Here is a 24209-nt window from a genome sequence, read left to right as displayed (position 1 = left end):
CCTCGGATCACCCTCCCCCTGCTCTCACCAGCAGAGCAAAGCAAAATTGCCAACTCAGCTCCCAATCACATAAGTGCTGCACTAGGTATTCTGGGAGCTGTAGTTCTACCTAGGGGCGGTCATGTTGAAAATGGACAAGGGGGAGGGAATCCCAGATTTTTTGCTTGCATCTAAAAAACCCACCCAGATGCAGCACAGGGGGCCAAAAAAGAGGACATGTCTGGGAAAACCCAGACATATGGTAACACTAAATTAAACAGAATGAAGGCAAGCTGTGATGGGCCATTTTCTAAAATTCTAAGAGTTAAAAAAGGGCCTGCAAACCAAATTAGATGCAGGAAAGCACACAATGAAAATTAAAAACATGCAAGTGGATCGTCCTTGTGAAAGTGCTAAATAGGGAGATACATACTCTTTTAAAAAGTACAAAAGTACTTCAAGACCAGTATGTTCCTAAATCCAAGTGTATTTGAGTCACTGAAGTTTGTACCTTTCTAGAAAGAAACAAAACATTATCTGTGACCCATTCTCTCTTCTCAGTAAACATTTTAGTGGCTGGAAAAATAAAACAGCATGCTGTTTCAGCAGTTAAAAATTAGGCACAAAGAGGGATACAAACAGAGTCAGGACATTTATATCAAACTTACAAATTCTGGTTGAGGCTTTGAAATTGCTATTGTAGCCTCAGTGGACATGGAGTCAGCTAACAAAGACTGTTATAGCTGTGTAATGTTTCTCCCAAAGCACAGGTAAGGGAAAGATATTAAATCCTGACAGTCCATTCAAAGGGTGAATCTTAAAAAAAGAGCTTAGGACAAATATGCCCCCTTCCCCCCCAATCTGAACACCAGGGAGCACTAACTATACAGCATATGAAGTAGTAGGGGACCTTGCTCAACATGAAAAGGCTAATGAGGGAGTCACCTAGCAAAGAGGATTGGAAGTTACAGAAGGAAGGATCTTTCACTGGATGTTTCTGCAGCTATGGCAGAAGAAAGGGACAGATGGACATACATTTTTTAGCCTAGGAATCTTGTTAAATGAAGAAGAAGAAAGCTGACTGTACAGGAAACAGACTCCATGATTAAGAGAAGTCATATGCATGAGATGGTATCTTGGACTCCCCAGAAGACTGATATAAGCTCAAAAGAATGCAAAAGAGTGATGAAGAAATGGAGGCAGGGAAATGCATATAGCTGTTTATTCCTTTGTCTAGATCTCTGTATTTCTTACGACAGCTAAAATAAATGGCAACTGATTTTTGGAATGGTTACAGTAGGTTGGTGTTTGCTCCCTTCAACAGTTGTGCATCTCTGAGGAGTTGTACTGGGAACCCAGAACACTATCAGAGTTGCGTATTTAGAACAAAGTATCTTCTTGCACTGGTCCTGCAAGCTGTAGGGGCGGGGGGGGGGGCGCAAAATACAGCCCGCAGGCCAGATCCAGCCCACCAAATGATTTTACCCAGCCCATGGCTGCTCCTCTGAAGGAGAATTATATCTGGCCTATGGTTGCCCTGGCTTTTGGTGCCTCTTGCCCTTCTCCTTTCCCCATGCCAGACAACTGCAACAGCAGCAGCCACTCCCCTCCCCTCCCCTCCCACGCAGCCTGCCATCCTTCCCCCCAATCCTCAGTGTAAGCTCAAAGGCAGAGGGAGCTGAGCTCCTGGCCAGGCTTTTGCCTGAAGAGCCTGTCTGTGCAATGCTCTGACCCTGAACCTGGTGAGTCGAAGCTCACTGAAGTCAGTGTGAATATTTCCATTGACTTCAATGCCCTTTGGAACAATATCCTAAATGAAGCTTGGTGTGGTGGTAAAGTGGTCTTTCTATACCATGATTATTGATTTGTACTATTAAAACAATTATGTGCTCATGAGTATATTTCAAATAGGCTGAGACATTTACAGTAGAACTATGCACTCTGTTTCAATACAGGCTAAGACCTCAGGGGGTTTTTCAGCTGCTTAAAAATAATCTTTTAAGAAAGTGAGTTATGGCAACTGTCCAAGTACAGATTCTGTTCATGGTATTATTTCTTAATAAACATAAATCTTTATGCTGTTGTGCACAATACATAAAAGCAGTTTCTAAACAAAAATGTGTATTATACAGATTCTTTTAATAGTGCATTTTTCTTTGTATTTTTCAAATTATTAGTATTTGCTTTTGCAGTCAAAGTCAACTTACTGGACGTGTATTTATTAGATCTATATTCCAGTATCCTAGAAAAAACAATTTTTAAGGGAAAAAATTTCTAGAAGAAATTTCTTGGGGTACATTATATCCCAGACTGACATTTTTCAGGTATGTGCATATACGGCCATTTTGTCTTTACAATAACGTTTAATTATACCTTTCTTTGGTACTTGTGCTTGTGCTGTTACTTAGGACTCTACAAACTGTTCTTTGTGAGGCAGCCCATGAGGGAGGTTGCATTTTGGACACATAGTCGGGAGGACTATGTCAGTCTCTCCTGTTATCTCTATTGCTCTAGGGATGCCTACAGCATGGGATGTAAACTGTGCCTAGACTGTATCTGGCACGGCTTTGCAGCTGAGAATGTTGGAGGGAGCAGAGTCAAGGCTTCATCCAATTGTCACCATCTCCTGAATGGAGGTGAAGTGTAGGGGCAGAAGTGGGAGGGGGCTTGAGAAGTTTGCTTCCCTTCCTGTGCCACTAACACATGTAGCTAGACAGTGCAAAGGAATGAAAGAATGTCTGGTGCTCCCTTATGGCCTTTAGCTTAATAAGCAAGGCCATGATTTGACCCTCAAGGAGCAACTCAGTGTAGCATAGAATGGCGATATACTTTATAAGTGATTTCCTCCTCCTACCTGAGGTATATATTTGCCAACATATTTACAGATATTTATGGGAAACTACTGCATTTCACATAAGAAACATTATTAAAGGATATAGCAAAGCTAAACCTTATATGCTGAAAAATCCAATAGGAACCTAAAGTATTAACTGAACTTATATAAGAACTGCAAAACTATAAAAATACACTTTCAGTGACATCATCATTTGCTGAACATTATTTTAATGTGCATAGCTAGGTAAAATATGAACTACATCATCTCTATAAGGTATCAGTTATATTAAAATGACTCAATGAATATTTAAGAAATATTCATTCAGATGTACCTTTTTGCATGGATATTTTTATAGTATATTCATTATTGCAATATAGCAAAATTATAAGAAATAGAATCAGTTGCCTTTATAACTCTACAATTACAATAAGGGTGAAATATAACAAACAACTATATTTTAACTTAAGCAGTGGACTTATTTTCAAATGTTTCTTAGGCTAGGAACAGAAGTTGCATATAAACCAGTATAAGTGATCAGCAACTAGTTCAAATCTGCAATACAACAGAAGTTCAGTGCACAAACTGCTTTCAAAATGGCCAAAACTATTTAAGATAAATCTGGATAGATGTAGTATTAGACTCAACTGATTTAGATTAAATCATTTTATTGAACTTCTGTCCCAGATCCAAGTTAACTCACAGTCCCCCAGGATGCTTTGCACCTACCCCACAAAAACCCCATCCCTCACAGAGTGGGAAGGCTAGCCTTGGTCGAAACTGTCTGCTTCAGACAGGCAGGGGGGCATGCTTTAGTGCCCCCCAGCTTCTGGCCTGTGCCACAGCAGACATCTGGTTGCATTTCCAGAATCAAAAAGAGAATGTCTGTTCATTTGCTTATTGGTTCAATCTATACAGCTTAGATTAACCAGCAAAGGTTGAATCAATTTAGCATCAGGATTTTTGACTGTACTTAGCCTTAAAGCTTATGTTCAGAACATTTCTTCCAAACAACTATAACTATTATTCCATTATCTGATTGGCATCAGCAATCAGCAATAAAACAAAGATAAACTGTCTTTCTGGTAAATATATATGCTGCACTAGTTCAAACGGAGCACTTTAGAACATGGGTATGTAATAACTATTTGTTTGCTCGTTTTCAATATCTTATAATGATGGTGCTGAATTTTTTTGGTCTGTGATGCAGAGTCAGTCTACATGTCGAGTGGTATTGGTCTATTAGTTTGATGCAGCCCTGGACTTGTGCCTTAGATCAGTGGAGAGCCCCATGGGCCACATGACCCTGTTCTACAGGCTGAATCTGGCCCACAGGCTGCAGGTTGAGCACCACTATCTTAAAACATAAAAGTCCAATTTCAACTATAAACTAGTAAAACTAAAATTGATAAAATAATGATCCAACCTATATAAGATTAGATTAAAGCAAGCTTTTGAGTTAAGTCACACTTGTTTAAAAAAAACTTTTTTTATTCCTCATAACTTAGTGAATAACAAAGCTAGACCCATAGAGATGTAAGGAACCCAGAACTCCCACTGATGTCAATTAAGATATACTCAGGATTAACCCCAGCATAGCTGAGAGCAGAATCTGGTCCTCTGCTTCTGATTTTTGACTAGTCACTTGCGTTAGCACACACACTGTATGGCTGTTACTACACTACAGAAAACCCTTTTAACAGAGAATTAGTTCTGTTGTACCTATTGTATAAAAATGTATTTCAAACTATAACAGTCATGAAGCAACATAACATTTCAATGTCAGCCAAGGACCTACCACCAACATATCAAAGGAGCTGCCAACTAGTGCAGTGCAGAGACCTTATGCTAGTTTTATACCAAGTACAGAGGCCTCCTGCACAGGGGCCATCCTCAAGAAGCCTTTTGACCCATTTTAAGAAATTTTACACTGGAGAGTAGCATAGAGGAGGCAATGTAAATGAGAGCCAGATCCAATGGCTTTAATAAGTTTATACAGAGTATTAATCATGATACAATTAGGCCCAGAGATAACCTACTTACACTGCAATGTGCTATGTATGGTATGCCATGAAATGTAGAGAAAGCACAAAGGGTTTACAATGAAAAAGAAAACACCTCAAGGCATAACACTTCCTTGGTTGTTTATTAGGCAGAAAATGTTCTTTGGGTCCTTTAGACCAAGAGGGCTATAACTGACACTTACTTGTTTATTTACACTTATGCACACTGCTGATTTGATCACTTTTTACACCCACTCATTTTGTGCACACGAGTGACTGCGCAAGAAAGAACTGGCTTATTTTCTTTCTGATCCAAAGCCCCCAGTCAGTAAAACAGTATCTGACTTGTGTGCATCTGGATCAGGTGTTACATGAAGGAATATACCTCAGCTGTTTAACCGTGCACTGTACCACTACAGCTAGTGAAAAATGTCTCTTAAAAAATTTTTTAAAAAGGAACAGAAAAGGCATTTCTATCAAGAAATAAATTGCTTCCCTCTCACATAAGCCATACTTCATTTTAACTTCTACAATAATAAACTTCCCTGTTTTCCCTTTTGCTAAAAACTACCACTCAGTCCTGTTTACCCAAGTATCTTGTTCCTAAGTTCTTGGAGTCCTTCTCCTTTGTAATACAGGTAGCCTGATGGCATTTTAACCTTCTAATGCAAAAGAAAAAAAAAGCAACATGCTACCATTCCCAATAGCAACATAATAATGTTACTTACTGCTTCTCAGAAATAGGCAAGATGAGGATAATGAATGAGAACCTTAAAAGATACCGGCTGTACCACAAACACAAACATCAGAAAGCTTTTGTCAAAGCATAATGTGCATTTGGAATATGTACATGTTAAACAATGAGGAGACAAATTCTCTCATTCCCATTTGGAACATGATGATCAGGGATCTGGGTTTTCCATTTTCCATGGAAGAATGGAGCAAAACAGATTTTCCCCCTTAACAGAGTAAAACATGGATTTCTCATTTTAGCACAGACAGCTACAGATTTTGCAGTTTTGCAATGAGCTCTCTGTAGGGTAGCAGAGTTCCAGCCTGCAGGGGGCTGGGAGGAGGGCACTCAGGCAGGAGGCGCCATGTGCATGTATATGCATATGGCCATCAGGCAGCCTGAGGAACAGCTCCAGCAGGTAAGGGGCTGGGGGGAGGTGTTGAGGTCCCCATAGAGAAGAAGGGAGGAAGCTGGGCAGGGTTGGGGCTGGGGTTGTTGCCCAGCAAGGCAGTGTGTGGGGCCTAAGGTCTCAATGCATGGCTGCTGGCCCCAGTAGGGAAGAGGACAAGCCCATGGGCGGCTTGTCTGGGGGTGGGGGGTGGGGCTGGCTCCTGGGGACCCCTGCCCTCCAGATCTGTGCATGGGGAGGATGTGGGCACAGGCTGTCCACTGTGGGCTCAGGCTCCTGCCCTGCTGCCCTCCCCTGAGGCCTCTGCAGCCCACAGCAGATCTGCTCAGGGATCTCTTTGCTGCTGCAAGCTCCACACTGCCCTAGTGATGCATCTTCTGCATGTGCAGCAGCAGTGAGGGTGACAGCATGGGGTTGTGCCCCTCACTGCTGCTGCTTGCATAGTGGACACCTTGTCAGGGCAGCGCAGAGCTGTAAGCAGCAAGCAGCTTTCCTGCATGGCCCTGCTCTGCCCTGCAGTGCTGGGTTGCACCCGCTGGGCTGTAGAGGCCCCAGGGGAGGGCAGCAGGGTAGGGAGCCTGAGCCTGCAGGAGGCAGTCTGTGCCTTCCCCCTCCCTATGCACAGATCTGGGTATGGGCAACTGGTGCCTCCTGAGTCAGGGGGACACTTGCCCCCCCAGCAGCCTGTAGTGACTGGGGAGGGGTCCCCCCATGGCCAATTGCACCGAACCAGAAGTGGCAACAGTGTGTTGCAGGGGAACTGTGGGGATCGCTTCTCCTGGTGCCCCCACTCCCCAGCCGGTGCTCTCGGGGGGGGGGCACTAGTGCTCTTGCCTGCCCCCCTGCCCAGGAATGCTGGCTGTCAAAGGGTGCACCAACACTCTTAGGGGGTGCACATGAACCCCCCCCATGCACTGCCACTGGATCTAGAGGGCACAGGGTCCCCCTATCTCCCCAAGAGTGCACACAGCAGCAGGGAGCTGCCCCCCCCACCTGAGCCCACAGCAGGCAGTAGCATGGGGAGCCAGGCTATGCTGTGCTGCAGCAGCCGCTACCTTCTGTTGGGGGCAGAGGGCTACAGACCCAGGTCCCTGGCTCCATAGACCTGACAGCTGGGCGCCCCTTCTGGCAGGCCTGGGGGGTGCGTGCTGTGGGTGGGGAGTGAGGGGTACCAGCAGGGCCAGGGGCCTGTGGCGGGGAGTGAGGTGCATGAGCAGGATCAGGAAGATCTGTGGGGGGAAAGAGTTGGGGACAGCAGCAGGGCCGAGGTACGGGGTAGTGAGGGGCACCAGCAGGGCTAGGAGGCTGTGGAGGGCCTTTCATTTTAATCACAGATTTTGGTGTTATCAGAGAATTTGTGATTTTTTATTAGGGAAAGCCAGATCCCCGATCATGATAATCCCAGCAGTGTAAATCACTGAGAAAGCTGTCAGATTTTCTTAGCTGTGAAGAAGCTCTGGGCTGGTGTAGCTGCAGAAGCTGGGGTGCAGAAAGGGTGCCAGAGCCTGCCAGGGTAGATTATAACAGAAGCAGGATTCAAATACCACAAATGGTACCACAGCCAAACCAGTACTAATCTACACTAGGGTTTCTGCCAGCATGAACTGGCCTCAGAATCAGGAAGCTGCAGTGACTCCACTGCAGCTCTCTTCAGATAAAATGAACGGATAATAGCAACAGTCTCACCATAGGGTGTCACCTTCACAGTGAACATGGCTGGTATGCACAAGCACAATGGGGAGGACACGTAACATGCCTCTTTATTCTGAAAACATTTCCTTACTTTAGCATTTAAATACTTTTATTATGGTGTCTGTGGTATTTGAGTTTCACTGAACATGAAATGAAGGAGGATTTGACACAATGTAGCATAATATAACATTATATTTTATGACACAGATCACAGAAAATTATGCTTTTCTAAATTCCAAATGTCAATCTATTTATAAGCTTTGGCAGATATGAAGTTACTTATATAGGTTCATAAGACTTGCAGCTGAATTCCAACTTAAATCTGACAGGATTCTAAAATATCAGGAAAAGCAACTGGAAAAAATCCATGCTGAATGCATCTGCTTAAACTTTGTTTACCCCACACATGTCTAAAGTTACTGATAAACCACAGAAAGCTTATGTAATCCTGTTGCTATCCAAAAGTAAAACAATATTCATCTTCAACTAATAGTCAAAAAGCATCACAATCCATTTGAATAGAGAACCCAGTAATAGTCTAATTTATCTGTTAAAAAGGGTGGAGACTGTCACAAAATTAAGAGAAACTAGAAAAACACACTCTGCATCTCAGGTTTTGGTAGAGAACACTATTTAAATGATGTAAAATCAAATTAAGTTTTTTTTACACTCTTTTCTTCATTTTCTGTCATTTATTTTACCTTACTCTTCCTTCTCCCCCAACAACTTGAATAGAAAAGCGAAACATTTTCACATGTAAAAATCTATTTAGGAACATAAGAAATACCATTCAAATTAGCGCAGCAATCCCTTTAATTCGGTTTTTCTCTCTCAGACAAGTCAGTACCAGATGTTTTAGGGGAAGGTGCTAGAATCTCCAGAGCAGATATGGAAAGTTTTTTCCTAAATTCCTTCAGGTATGAATATATATAAGCTATGCAGGGGTGGATCAAGGAGTGGTCCGGTCTTATCCCCCAATTCTTCCATTGCTGCCTCTGACCCCAGCTGACCCAACTGCACAAGCCCCCAAACCCCTCCTGCCCTGCTCTAGCCACAGATTGCAGGGAACAACTGCATGGGGTGCCAGGTTCTCCTGGGGACAGCAGTAGCAACAGACAGGTTTCCTCCTCTTGCACCTGCTCCCTACTGTTCTTCCACCATCATTTCCACTGACTGGAAGCAGGCACTGGAAAAAGTAACCCACCTCGCCTGCCACTGTCCCTAGCTGAGGGACCCAAGCTCCCCCCTCCCCCTAGAAAATCCTAGCTCCACCCATGATGCTATGACCTAAGAACATAACTCCTATGTTCATCAGCATGTCTAATACTTTTTGGATTCAGAGTCAGCTGTTGGGTTAATGCCATTTTGTGGCAAAGTAGTCTACATACCTCTTTTTCCAGAATACGAGAAATCTCTCCCAAAGTCCTGTCTAGAGCAGAAACCTTGTTGTTTGCCAATGAGCTGCTATCTTGTACTTGAAGCTGCTTTAGAAGATCTTTTGATAATCGCTGCAGCCTTCAATATTAAATAAAAAACAATAAAATGAGTCACAACAGAAAAAGGTACTTGGCACATTGAATTTTACTTATGTAAAGACTTTTTTAACCTCAGTTTGATTAAAGCAGAGTTGTCAAATGTAGCCTATAGAATGCTGTCATGTGGCTCTCCGGGCTACTAGAGAGACTGGGAATTCAGAGGTGCAGCAAGCAAGAGTAAAGCCCATCGCTGAACTTTGACGCAGGGAGACCCACTGGCAATGCATGTCATTGGAGGAGGGCAAGTAATGGTTGCATCAACCATGCCGCCTGCCCTACCACTGCTTGTTTTGCAGTTTGGATCTAGCCTGGGAGGTGGGACAAGTTTGACACCCCTGGATTAAAGTAATGGCATGTCCACACCTTGAATGTTGTTCCCAGTTCTAGTCCCCATCTCATAAGGATATACAAGAACTACAGAGGGTATAAAGAAGGGCAACAAGGATGATTAATGGTGCGGAGGGACTTGAATATGAGGAGAGACTAAAGAGGCCAGGTCTATTCAGTTTAAAAAAAAGACGCTTGAGGGGGGACATGTTAAAGGTTTACAAAATACCAAATGGTGAAGAGAAAGTAAATAGGGATTATTTACTTTCTCTCAATACAAGAAAGAGGGGTCACAAAATGAAACTAGTAGTAAGTTTACAACTAACAAAAGGGGGTTTCTTTTCATACAGTGTCTAATTAAAGTGTGAAAACTCATTGCCACAAGATGTTGTGGAAGCAGATGGTTTAGCCAGATTCAAAAAAAAGACTAGAAAAATTTCTTGGAGAAAAGGGGCATCAGTAGCTATTGAGCATGGGAGTCATAACATTATTATGTTGCTATTGGGAATGGTAGCATGTTGCTTTTTTTTTCTTTTGCATTAGAAGGTTAAAATGCCATCAGGCTACCTGTATTACAAAGGAGAAGGACTCCAAGAACTTAGGAACAAGATACTTGGGTAAACAGGACTGAGTGGTAGTTTTTAGCAAAAGGGAAAACAGGGAGGTTTATTATTGTAGAAGTTAAAATGAAGTATGGCTTATGTGAGAGGGAAGCAATTTATTTCTTGATAGAAATGCCTTTTCTGTTCCTTTTTTAAGCATGTATTTCTTAAATGCTTAGATGCATTCTAGATCTTAAATGCTGGAGGTTGTAAGTAAGAAAGGAACAGTGGAAAATCCCCTTGGTCACACTCAGTTAACTCTCCATTTTAGCATCTACTCTCTGTCACTGTATGACACAGGATACTGGGAAAGATGGGCCTATGATATGACGCAGCACATGGCAATTCTTATGTTCTTACAACCTTTTTACAGGTAATAATTATAATAGATATATTACAGTTGCATCCAAAATGTGAAACAAAAAAGATATAGGCCCAGTGCGAGATCATACAGTTAAAAAAAAAACCCAAACAAAAAAAACGCAGATGAAAAAAGAGGCAAGAGAGGCAACATGGAATTAAAGGTGCTGTGATTGTAAGTACCTGAAATATATTAGCTACATATTTATCTACTGCTGCTGTACTTTTTTCAGTTCAGCACAACTAATTTGCCTCATCTACCTCCACAATTCAGCCCACCTGCCCTTGTCAATTTTAGTTCTGGTAGCTTTTTGGCTCCTTCCTACCGCAACATTCAAACATTTCCTTCCATACAGAAGAGCATTTTACTCCTGAGAAGAGTAAAGGAAACAGGACGGCAGATGATGTAGCTCAGGGATCAGCAACATCTTCTGGCAGGGGGACCAGAATGACCCAGCTTGAATCATAGGTAGGCAGGCACTAAGACCCAGCCACCTCTTCTCTCAGGTCTCAGCTGCCGTGAAAGTTCCTTTTCCCTGAAGCCTGTGCACATCATGGGCAAAAATCCCCCTCTCCTGGAGGTCCAGGTGGTAGACAAGGAGGTAGTACAAGGAGAGCCCTGCACTGCTGAATGCCACTGAAATCAGGGCCAGATCCAAAGGCTCTGAGGGCCGCATCCAGCCTGCAGTACACAGGTTGCTAACCCTGAGTTAGCTGGTTTCCTACAGGTATCATAGGAGAATAGGGCCTTTAGGGTTGATTTAAATAAGGAAAGGATTGTGGCTCTACTGGCCACTGTGCATTCCATTTGTCAGAGTAGCACAGAAGAAAGTGCAGAAATAATTGCAAGGGAACTGGGATACTGGGAATGAGTTGGTAGAGCACAGTATGTGAGGGAGGCTGATGTGATAGGGCGCAAGTATAAATATGGAAGGAAAAAGTTATTTAGGGCCTTGAATATGATCACAAGAAATCTGAATGTCATACGCAGGGAAGTAAGAGCCAGGAAGCATTCACAGTGGAGATAATATCATTAGACAGACAGGATAAGGAATAGCTAATAACCTTGGTGAAAAGGGAAACAGAATGTAGACTTCAAAATATTCTCAACAAATTCATAGTTTCATAGATGCTAGGGTCAGAAGGAACCTCAACAGATCAGAGTCTAAACCCGTGCCTAGGCAGGAAAGAGTGCTGGGGTCAGATGGTCCCAGCCAGATGCCTACACAGCCTTCTCTTAAACACCCCTAAGGTAGGGGAAAGCACTACCTCCCCCTTGGAGGGTCAAGACCCGAGCAGGGAACTCCTTTTTCCTTCTGTGAATAGGTAAATACATTTATTAAAAGCCCTTCAATACAATACCTGAAGATACAAACATGCCCAATAAAGTAAAAACCAAAAAGATATTTAGGATTTCACTGAGCCTTGGAGTTCCTACCACTTGGTCAGGTGAGTCTACTGACATTCATCTAGCAATTTTTTCTGTGAAAGGAATGCTAAGCGTGGATTAAATTTTCTGCACTATTAACTCCACTGCTGAAAATAAAATTGGGGAATTTTCTGCTTAATTTACTAATAGAGATGGGAAAAAATCCAACAAGCAATAACAAATCAACAAATGAACAACAGCATAACTGAGCAACAGAAATAATGGCTACAATCTATTGACTCGAATACTTAGAAAATGTGTGAGGGTTGTTAACCTAAAAATCCTATCCTTGAATATGCCTACTAGGCAGCTATGAAGAAAGCCCATAAAAACCTCACTGAAAAGAGAGAAACAGCAGAATCCTAACTCCTTTCAAATTGGAGAGGGCAAAATGGCAACCTGTTTGCTTCAATTAGGATACAAAGAAACAAATTCAACTGGTAGGAAGATGCAAGTCCAACCACACGAACTAAAAGAAGGGAGTCTACTGCTCTGAGAGAAAAGACCCTGTGGAAAAATAAAAAGAAAAGCTTTAATTTTCCATGAGGCAAATCTTAAAAATCCTTTTTGATGGAAAGTGTGGGTATTTTACCCCATAAGACATCAGTGTCCAAGTATTAAATATTAAGCAAGAAACTATTCAAGGCAAGAAAAATGACTCACTGCATAATTATAGTATCACATTGTTAGCTCTGTTGACAAGTTCCCTTTTTTCCTTCCTTATCTGAAAAGACCTGTCAGTATGGCATCTGTAAATGCAAAATGCCCCCCTCCCCCATAATGTAGCCTTGTTCAGTAATATTGTATGTTTTTATAAATACTTTATATTGCATCAATTAAAAGTTTGTAAGTTCCAATAGTGAGAAACTAGATTACCATCCTTTGCTACAGCAGTGTTCACTCCTTACTCAAGTATTTTCAGTGAGGGCACTGACTCATACCAGTTTTTTTCTTTTGAAATGCTCTTTCTTTAGTAAAAGTGTTATTTGGTTTATGTTAGACTGCATTAGATGGATTAGTCTTCTTTTCCTTGGATTATGCAGAATTTCTTTCATTTCTTTATTAAGAATGAGTTAAAAAGGTGTGGATTTTATACAATATATGACTTCTACATTTCCTGTACTGTCTGTATAATATTTACTATATTTCTGGATACCTACCCACTCTAGGTACTAGGACTATATTTTCACTAAAAAGACATACTTATTAAAAATTATTAAATGATGCATCTTACATCTGTTTCTCTGACAAACAGGTTATTGAAGTCTCTAAAAAGGAGTTGCACTATCCAGTGTGATATTTAGTGTATGTACATTTGAGTACAATTAAATGCTTATCTACCTTTTCTTACTTGTTTTTGTCCTTATGCTTTAAATTATTTTTAAAACTGTAATTCAGTTGTAATGCCCTTTGCTATGTGTGCATAAAGAAAACCTTATTTTGTCTCTCAATTTCCTGATTAAAAAAAAAACAACTAGGCTGTTGTTGAGCTCCAGGAGCATCACAGTGTCTTTAGTATCATCTGTTTCCTGCAGTACAAATCTTGGGAGCTCCCAAACCTCTGTAGCTCCCCATATCCATACCGATCTGCAAAGAGCTTCCCTTCCCTGCAATTGGTACCTAAGAGGTATAATTTGGTCTACTGCAAGGAGCACAGTGGCTTTGCTTTTCTTTGTGAATTGACATAGTCCTTTTTCTATGATTGTCTGACATTTATTAACTGACTACTCAGTCACTGCAATGGCAGGACACTATTTCCTGTGGATGTTGTAGCTTCTTCTTGATGTTTCTAATTTTGTGCCTTGTAACTCTGTGAGCATGCAAAGTAGATGACTAATGGGAATCCTTGGGTAAATGATTGCCTTTGAATGTAATGGACAGGATTTGATGGCTTGGGAGGCTCCTTCCATTCCTATATTCCTGGGAATCCCTTTACAATCAAATTAAAAGGGGATGGTGGTGGTGAAGTGATTTTATGCATCTGATGGAGACTCCTTCTATACTCTTCTACAGTCTCTGCCAGATGTGACTTCACAGTACAGGATTCCCAAAAATAGTTTCTTCTAAAGAGCATTTCTCTTCTCACTTTGCCAAAAATCAGATTTTCATCAAGTATTTAAAAATCCCACGAGAAGATATTGCCTGTTTTTCCACATTAATACGGACTTATTTCAAATTGCACTTATTGAATGCTATCCTTATTATGCAGTTTTAATACTTTGCTCTGGTGATTATAATGGGAAGATAATTAGGTCCCCTCTCCTCCTCCAGGGAAAGGAGACATCATAATTTGCAATAGTATCCTCTCTCTCTCTCATGTGTTCTGTAAAAGAGAGTGGATTACTGCAGAAAACAGGAGGGCAGAGAATGAATGAAAGAGAAGAAGCAGAGAAGGATCTGGTAAAAACAAACCTGTGAAAGAGTCATTTGGGAGAATCCTTACTATATGAGGGAGGGCCATGTGTGGCAAGTATTTTGACATTAACAGTGAGAGATACTAAGACAGTTTATGTGATTATGATTACATCAAAAATTAACAACGATCCTTAATGTGATTATAACAGAATGTCAGTGGAATGATCCGGTGTGATAGGTAACACCCATTTACTGGAAGACATGCACTGAGGCCCTTATGGAAGAACAAAGATCTCAGCTTTATTCCAATATATTTCCAAAGTAGGGAAGTATTTTCAGTTTTACTGACAATTTTGCTACCATGCTAAATTATTTTAATAAAATGTACTGTCATGTCAAAGTAAGGCAGAGCATACATTTATATATTAGTTTTTTATATTTTGATAAAATCCAGATCTTTTATATAAAATATTTTCTCCTGTGCATAATTTGGTGAGGAAAAAGTATAAATCAGAGCAGTGCAGTAACGATATATATATTTATTCTCCACCCAACAGACTGAATTTCTCTTCAGTGATGCTACAAAATCAGGCCCTGATTCAAAAAACATTTCAACACATGTTAATTCACATCCAATCCAGCAAAGAACTTTGGTGCCTGTTTAAATTCCTGGGATCTGAGTATGTGTTTAAAGATAAATAAGGAAAGAGTTAAATAATTTCCTAAATGGGATTAGGCTGTTCTTCACAATCTTTGGTAAGATTCCTTTCAATTTACATGGTTGCACAGTAACACATTGGAGGTGGCATTATTTCATAAAAGTCTGGGTTAAAAATAAAAAACCCAAACAAATAAAAGCAAATGTACAAATAAAAATAACCAGGAATACAACCCTAAACTAATGATGGTCAATGACAGGTAAGTTACGACAGGGGTGGACTACTCTAAAGCATCTATTACTTGCTACTGTTGAAGACAGGATAGAAGACTAGAGGGGCCACTGGTTTAACCCAGGATGGCACTTCTTATGATCTCAATATATTTTTCTAACCTGGAAAAATAAACTAATGCATTTCAAATTAGATACATTAGTTTTTATTTATGACACAGAACAATAGTGTATGACATGAGTCACATGATTTCCTTACATGATTCTTTTAATACATTTTTATCATTAATATTTAAAACAGCTACACACATATGCTAAAATTAATATAAACATAATTAGACAATAATTTTTTATCTCATTGTATCTGAATTTGGACGTATGTCTCATTAGATTAATGTAATAGGCAAAACGTAAGATGGCTGGTAAAACATTCAATTTGTGGCAGTTTCCATTTTGCTGGTTAGGGGACTGTTCCACCACTGTGTGGAGCTGTGGTTCTCAACCCTTTCAGATTTCAGGCACTACTTGTTTGCCTCAAGGCACCCCTCCAAAACTTTTGTGAATTGGGTATCATCCCATTTTTAAAAATGTTGCATTCATTACAATTTGTACTTCCTTGAAGAGAAGCCAAGCAGTGGGGGTAGGGCAGCAGCCAGGTAGGGACAAGCTTGAGCACTTGTCCCCTTATACCTGCTTATCTTCTCACAGCTCTGCACACGCTTCAAAAGATGTTGTGGCACTGTGGTTCAGAATCACTGGCATAGCATAATTCTAACATTTTTAGAAGAATATACTAAAAGTTAACTAAACATATCTATAAAATGCATAGGCTTATGGTATTTGTAAACCGTTATCTTTATGAATTGGGCATATACTCAGTCTCATGCCAAGGGTATTTAAAAAGGCATAAGGCACATTTTAATTCACTGAACAAAAGAGGCCTGTATTTAACCCTGAAATAAATCAAAATGGTGATTCATCTGAACATAAGCTTAAAGGAAGAATGCCAGGGATGTTTCAGTAATATAAGCTAAATGTTATGTCCAATTTCCAACCTCAACGGAAGAAACACCACAATTAATGTATTCCTTCTCAAGAAAAAGACTGCCAGATTGCAACTTCAACTATAAATAATTCCAGAATTTTTTACTAAAAGACAAACTTTGGGGATATATTTTCAGCTTGATGTAGTAGTAAGTACTAAGAACAAAATGTCCATCTCTCCATGCTGACGATTTACTCCCGAGCTGCTTTGTCCTACCAGATGCTAATCCTTTGCTTAGAAAATGGCATACTATTTGGTCATATTGGCTAAGGACAGCCATTCAAAAAGCCTGAGGCTGAATTGATTCCATCTTTGCAGGTTAGTCTAATCTGGCCAGGCTAAATCAGTTTTGTAACCAGACTGAAACCCCAGAAACACAGGCACAAAGCCTGCAGTGGCTCAGGCTAGAAGCTTGGGGGGAGGTGGGGGCGCTAGAGCAGTCCTCCCTTCCCTTCCAGCTGAGAGGTGCATGGCCAGGCCCCGGCAGGATGCTATGATTAGAGAGGGGTCCTCCCCCCTTGATAACAGAGCATTTATCAGCTCTGTTATCAGCATTTAACACCCCATTAGAACACAAAGCCTAGATCATTACAAGTTCTTCTTAAACAGCATTTTTCCAAAGGAAGGAATGCAGGGACATTACCATATGAGCTGCTGATTACTTCCAAAAAGCCTTAAGTGGACCCTGTCTCCTCTGCCTTACACAGCATTCGCTAGCATACCACATGCTGGCTACAGTCTGTGCTGTGGGAGAGAGGAGGAAAGGATCTGTTTTAAGTAGTGAGTGGGGGGTGGGGGAGGGCAGTACAGGAAGCCAGCAGACCCCGCTGTGCCTACAAGTCTCTATCAGAGCTCTGGCTAGGGAGCAGAAGGGAGGGGCCAGCCCTGCTGTAGAGCAGAGAGCCCCGCCCAGCCCAGAGGGCATGCCAGGATCCTTGGGGGTGTCTGGTTTAGCTTAAATCAGCAAGGGCTCTGGGAGAAACATTCCATAAACAGGTCTGACCCAAATCAGTTAAGTCTGATACTACATTCAACCAGATTTATCTCAAACCAGTTTTAGCCATTTTCAGACTGGTTATATGCAGTGAACAACTGTTCTGTTACAGGTTTAAACCAATTTCTGATCACTTAAACTGGTTTATGTATAATGTCTGCCCCTAGCTATTGGGAGAACAGAGGAAATAAGAAATTTCCTTCCATGCTACTAAATACTGAATGAGTTCTCAGCTCCTAACAGACCTTACACAGATTTTGGGGGTGGAAAAATATTTTCTGTCCTTGCTTTTAAAAACCAAAGAATATGTATAAGGCAATGACTTGTACTTGAATATAGACAATCATTGATAAAGAAATTTGGGAGAAGAGAATGTTACAGTCTTGTATATTAGTAGGCAGAGCCAACCCAGGCAAGGTGCAGAGCCCAGGGGAAATCAGCCCATGTGGGCCCCCCCCCCCGCCCACTCTGATCCCACAGGTCCTGAACCTGAAGAAGCTGCAGCCATCACTGGCAGTGGTGGGGACGAGCAGATGGATGCAGAGACACCGCTCTGCCCAGCTACACGGGGCCCCCCCAAAGTGCAGGGCCCAGGGCAGCTGCCCTGATTTGCACCCCTTAGGGATGGCCCTGTTAGTAGGTTAACATTAAATGATTAAACATTTACTCCAGTGATTATGTGACATAAGTTTTCCAAATCCATTTACTTCATGGCAATTATTTTATCTTCCTTATATCCTAAGTCCCGCATTTCTTTACTTCTTAATACACCATGCTAGAAATTATAAACAGGAAAAAATTCACTGAGTTATGCAGAAAAGAATGGACCGCAAAAAATGCCTAAATATTCTGTGCATCTTATAAATCTAAAATGACTTATTTCTGATTAAAGTGTTGTTATCACCTACAAACATGAATAACTCAGAGTTTAGAAGAATATTAAAAAGAAGAAGAACATAAGGGATTGGCTGGCCTGGAGGTGCCAGCATAACATACACGTTAACTAACTCAGTAATAATGTTAGCAACCCAGTTTGTTTCCAGCATTTCTACACTTTTAACTCCATAAAAGCTTGTATGGATTCTCTGCATGCCTAAAAGATATTAATGTGGCTGGTCACAGGACTGGATTCTGTCTAGACCCTATGCAGGCCCACAAGAAAATAGCAGACTGCAAGAAACTTTGTTCCTTCCATTCCTTTTCAAGAACTTCCCAGAATCCCAAACAGTGCTAATCATTATATGTCTTAGAGCCTTGACAATGGAAGCTAGCTGAAAAACACGGGATTCCATATATGTTAATGCTGTTGATTAACTCTTTGATTTGGAGTGAGAGGGCCCTACAACACTTTGAAAATGAATCCTACAGCGAAACAATGGATGACTTATCATTAGAGTTGCATACTCTTTTTTTGGCTCCTGTGTGGTTCACACAGCTGTTTCAAAAATACATTCTATACAAATACTTCCATCTTTTGGGATCATCTGGTTCTAGAAATTCCTTCAGAAGGTTTGTTGTCCCTGACTGTTGCCAACATTTTCTTCTAATATCTTATATTTGGTCTAACTAAAAACTAATACATCCGGCCAAGATGGCCAGAAATACATCTTTGCCCTATAAGCAAGTGGGTGCACCGAAAGGGAAACAAGACTGAACTGTAATTTACAAGATGTTTAATTTTTGACTCTGAAAGAATGTAGGGCTGTCTCAATTTCTGTTGTATTCAAGGTGTTATTTTTTTGTGATCAAGTGTTTTGAGACAAACACTTAGAAAATGGACTCATAGGAATAGGAAGTCATTTTATGTTTGAAACACAAGACATTGATTTTTAACTCTGCTACTGGCTCACTACCTGTCTTTTGTTATATTTGTATCTTTCTTTGTGTCACTTGCTTTATTTATATAAAGGGAACACCTGAGCACCTCACAGGAGTGTTCTGAGGCTATAATGATACAAGGTCCTCTTATAAGAAGGGCTTTGTGATAATTCACTTTCACTCTGGTCAATGCAAATTAATAGCATAGGTTCCCAGGGATCAAGTCACATTCACAAAAAAGATGCAAAAACAACCATCGACCGATCAGTTAACAAGCAGTTGTGGGAAGCCAAGGAGCAATAGGCTGACTACTCCCAGGTGACAGCCATGGCACTCACTGTCTTAACAAGTCTCTTTAGCCACAGGAGACAGTTGACAGTTCACAGAGCCTCATGAATAGCTAGTATTTTGGGGTCATTTCCTTTTTGCTGCAGGGGATGAAAGTTGCTTGTCAGACTTGATAAAATTCTCTCCTGGTCATCTTCTAAACATCTACTTCTGGAGAAGAACCACTTTGAACCTTTTTTCAAACCCACAGAGAAAGCACTTATTTTCAGTGCTATGGACCCAACCAGAATGTACATTTTGTGACCACCAATAAAGGCAAGCCCAGCCTAATGACTGATATTAGTGTCATCCAGTTACTTAATGTACTTCTTGGAAAACATCTGATTCACTTCTTGGCCATAGCAGAATTATGTAGAGCTGCAAAATGCAAAGTAACTGCAGCTACTAAAAAAATCTGTGAGTTGCAGCAGGACATTAACAGTCCTCACAACATTAATGAGTCTTAATCTTAGAAGTGATCTGAAAAGCTTTTTACTTGTCAAGACCCTAAATTCAGGGTTCTGTCTTTCTTCTACAAGAGTTAATGACATCACTAACACCCAAAATCAGACAGGGAACTGGATACCTTAAATAGTTTTAGTCGTTGATTGGATCAATCACAGCTGAAGAAAAAAGGCACAACAGATCTTAGCAGGAACAAATAAAAGAACTGAAAAAATTACTTTACGTTGTATTTGGCATATTAATTCCATACATAGATTGTATTAGTGACACAGGATCTTAAAACATTTGAAGATTTAAAAAAAAAGTATTTCTTGTTCAGTTTTAACTACCCAAGGCTACTGAATTAAAAATAGTTCCTTTTATATTTCCAACCTAATTTAATTACCTAAAACCTTTCTTCAAAAAAAGAGAGATTACTGATATGTTTGCTTTACAGATATAATGCCCCCACCAGAGACTGAAGTTAGCTAACAATCTGTCATCATTCCTTTTCAATATTAGCATTTTTTTGCCCCCTTCAGTCCAGAATATGACTTATTTTAATAGCTTGGCAGATTTGCTGACTGTGTATGTTGGACTCTTAGCACTGGCAAGAATCTGTCTTTTCTCAGCCAGGTACAGTAGCAGTTAATATTAGCTCCCAGTACAGTGCTCTGTGTTCTGCCTGTAAGTATAGAAGTCTAACTATATTTTTATAGTTTCTCATTAATAATACCCTCCAATCTAGACCTGCTGTTCCTGTGTTTCTTTTTCCCAGTGTATTTTTTCTGCTATTGTTTTTGGTAATAGGGTTTGTTAGTAATCCAGTCTAGCAAAGTATAATTTTTCTTCCTAGTTTTGCCTCTGTAACATCTGATGAAGCAGGCTGTTGCCTACAAAAGCTTGAGCTTCTCTGAATCAGTGCTCTGGGGGTGGGTGCTTTAATTCAAGTGGCTCTTAGACCAGCTCTAGGAGCCACTCGAATTAAAGCATCTAGAACATCTTGTGTATCCGTGCCCCATGCTTCAAAATGCTCTTGTACAGGTACCTGAAGATGTTACCTTGCCCTGTATTCTGTCTGACTTTAGACAAACACAACTATCTCTCTTTAAAAATATTTGATGTGAGGAGCCATGTAAATCAGGTTCTATCCTTACCTCATGAATTTTCTTGCCAACCCATACTTGTATTTTTTTTTTTTATTAAGTGATATAAAATTACACCCTTTCTAGATTATTTGACTATAATTTTCTGAAATTTTTGCTTACTTTCCTTGTACAATATATAAGAGGTAAACTCTAAACTGAACTTCTGACTGACTCATAGGCAGTCCTCTATTCGCTCTTCCACAGTGAGCTCCTATTGCTGTTTCCCTGACCTCAAAGCAACCAGCAAAGATTCAAAGTGCTGATGCTGTGTGGAAAGATATTTTGGAAATGTTAACTGATGTCAGGCTACTATGCTAAAAGGTGAGTTTTTGATGGAGTTGGATTTCAGCACTATCTTGATCACTGCTTGAGGAGTGCAAAGGAATCTTCCAGAAAGTCTGTCAGGAATTCAGGAGGACATTGGGTAGTCTCATGTTTACAGTTTTCTGAGGGTCTGTACATAGCTTGAGAATGTAATCTATACTGTGCCCTCCAGCAGGATAATGCTGTAGCATTATGCTAGAGATGTGGAGCTTCCTGGCACACGTAGCAGTGTGAGCCTTGTTTCAGCTCTGAAGAGGGTGTAGTGTGTGCTTCTCTGTGACCAGATGGCTCTGCTGCTCCTCTCGCCTCATTCCTTCCCTTCCCTTCTCAGGCCTTCAGTTCCAGCCTCACATGATCCTTACACTCAAATGAATGCAAGACTCATAATTATGCTCAGTCTTTAAGATGGTGCTAGCTGTTTTCAACTACCACCCTTGCGACCCACCCAGGGGCAGCATACCATCTAATCCTATATTTTTCAGACATCTATTTAGAACATAATCTAATTTAATGAAAATAATCTGACAATCTTGTTACAAAATAATCTGATTTAATGTACTGTGGCTGCAAAAGGTTGCAATCTGAGCACAACCTGGGAGTTCACAGTGGAGGGCAAGATGTGGTTTACTTCAAGTCCATATTTATAAACTTTGGTCAATGTATTTCTTATATTTAAGTATATTCGAGTGATTGTGGCACTGGTCTCAAAATACCACAATCAATGTTCTTGTTGTTATAACAGTGAAGGAAGGAGAAAGTAAGCTGCACAAGAAGACCTTAAACCATTCCTGAATTCCTAGTTTAAGCCTCCTGATCCTCCATTCAGGCGCCAGGAGTGTTTAAGGGGAAGGAAGGTACAAGAGTGGAATGTCAGCATGCCTATACATGGCAGCAAGGCTGCTCCCATGCACTGTAATTACAGCTCATCAGAGTAGACTTGATTAATCTACTCTACTTGATTAATCAAGTCTACTGGAGTGTGGTAATTACTGTTTTCCAGCAGACTCCAGTATCTTGTGTACCAGTGTCCCCAAGCTTAATACTGGCAGCGAGAGTGCTTTAACCAAAACTCAATTGATGACCTTTAATTAAAGCACCCGTCGCCATTTTAAAGCATGGGGACACTGATACACAAGATGTTTCTGCTGCTTTCATTAGAATGGCTCTTGAAGCCACTCTAATTAAAATGGCCCTCCCCTGCCACCTCTACTCCCAGAGCACGTGTATAAACACCCTTATATACTCAGGCAAACCTGGGCCAATGTAATGGTCCCAGCTGGGTTGCTTCAACTGACATAAAATTAGAGTACTTATCATGTTGCTCTAATTTGTCCTGGCAGCTGATTTGACCCTGGGACCAGAAGAGACAAAAAGATTCATAGACTTATAAAAAAATAGGGTTGGAAGGGACCTCAGGTGGTCATCTAGTCCAACGCTCTGCTCAAAGGAGGACTTTCTCCAACTAGATCATCCCAGCCAAAGCTTTGTCCAGCTGGGTCTTTAAACCTCCAGGGATGGAGAGTCCACTACCTCTCTGGGTAACCTGTTCCAGAGCTTTTACCACACGCCTAGTGAGAAAATTCTTCCTAATATCTAACCTAAACTTCCCTTGCTGCAACTTGAGACCGTTGCTCCTTGTTCTGTCACCTGCCACCTGTCTCAAGTGTTTTATTTACTTTTCCTCAATAAGGATTAAAGCCTCATGTATTTTTGGTTGGTTAGTTGATTTTTGAAAAAAAGCTTGCCATGAATAGCTAAAGCTTTTTAAATGTTACCAACATTCCAAAAGAACGTATAAAACTTTGGAATTATCTCCAAGATTCTGTACTCCACTAGGAACAGAATTACCCACCAGTAAAAGGATTCCTTCAGTGCCTATCAGCAGTTCAGACACAAAAAACCCCAAACAGACATGAGAGAGAGAAAATAGGTAAAGCAGGAAAAATCTGATTATAAGAACAGAAACTAGGAAAACATTTAACTAACTAGTGAGGGACAGCAATGGCTAGTTCCAGGAAGCAGAAAATCATCATCATATTTGGCATAAATCAAAAACAGATATAAAGTTCGGATGGAAAAATTAACTGACTGTTGAGTGTCTGCTGTACTGCAATGTAGAAGTTAGAAAGAAACTGATGACTGAAGCCACTATGGCTTAGCCATTTCAAACAAAGCCAGACACATGACCATCCTTCTACTGATTGACAATCATACTTACACATGGGATTTCCAGGACCCAAAGCCATTTAACACAAGTCCAAGAGTACTAATTTGCTAAAACACTCACCCTATTTTCTTGTTAATACAAAGTCCTGATTATTAATAAAGTCAACAACAGCACCCACTTTCTGAAGTGCTTACGATACATATTCTATCTGATGGAGATGCCCAACCTCAGTGATGTTATCAGTAAAACCACCTGAGATGGGGGAACCATTTGTTGAATACTAGCAATAGTAGAAAGCAACTGAAAAACAAAAGCTGTATTGATTGGAAAAAGACAGTTTTGCTCACAAAGTACTGTAAAGTCTCAGCTGCCTCTGCACAGCTGCTACATGAATTTTTAAGAACATATGTATTCATATACAATTTGCCATACCGAATCTTAGCAGTATGACTGTTTCATTTGAGATTCATCATCATACGCATGTAAGTAATAATGCAAAAAAATTTTTTTTTAAATATCTGGAGAAATTATGCTTTTATTTTTGTACCCACAGTAATTCAAACAAGCATTTCCATGTTTTTTTCATGGAGATTAATTTTAGTGTTGGATTAATTTTTTTTACAAGACACTGGCTTCCATTTTGTACAGAGAGAGGTAGTTAGTAGGGCTGTGTGAAGCTTCGGTCCCTGATTCGATTTGGTAGAGATTTGGCAGCCAGACTCGATGATCCTCTGGGGTCCCTTCCAGCCCAAATGTCTATGAAAATCCAAATTGAATCAGAGGACCATTTAATCTC

General features: G+C 40.6%; 1 protein-coding gene across 7 annotated transcripts in view; it reads right to left on the bottom strand.

The window, feature by feature from the left end:
• SCAPER (S-phase cyclin A associated protein in the ER) overlaps positions 1-24209 on the bottom strand; it is a 378523-nt gene that overhangs the window by 170517 nt on the left and 183797 nt on the right. For all 7 annotated transcript variants that reach the window (XM_090028843.1, XM_090028845.1, XM_090028844.1 and 4 more), the window contains one exon: positions 9038-9164. In XM_090028843.1, the coding sequence (XP_089884969.1) occupies positions 9038-9164 (127 nt within the window). The remainder of the gene's footprint in view (positions 1-9037; positions 9165-24209) is intronic.

The sequence above is a fragment of the Crocodylus siamensis genome, chromosome 15 (genome assembly GCF_052110815.1).
Source record: "Crocodylus siamensis isolate JL-2025a chromosome 15, ASM5211081v1, whole genome shotgun sequence".
Classification (NCBI taxonomy): Eukaryota; Metazoa; Chordata; order Crocodylia; family Crocodylidae; genus Crocodylus; species Crocodylus siamensis.
Note: the sequence above shows the minus strand (reverse complement) of the source record. Positions and strands in the feature narration are given on the sequence as shown.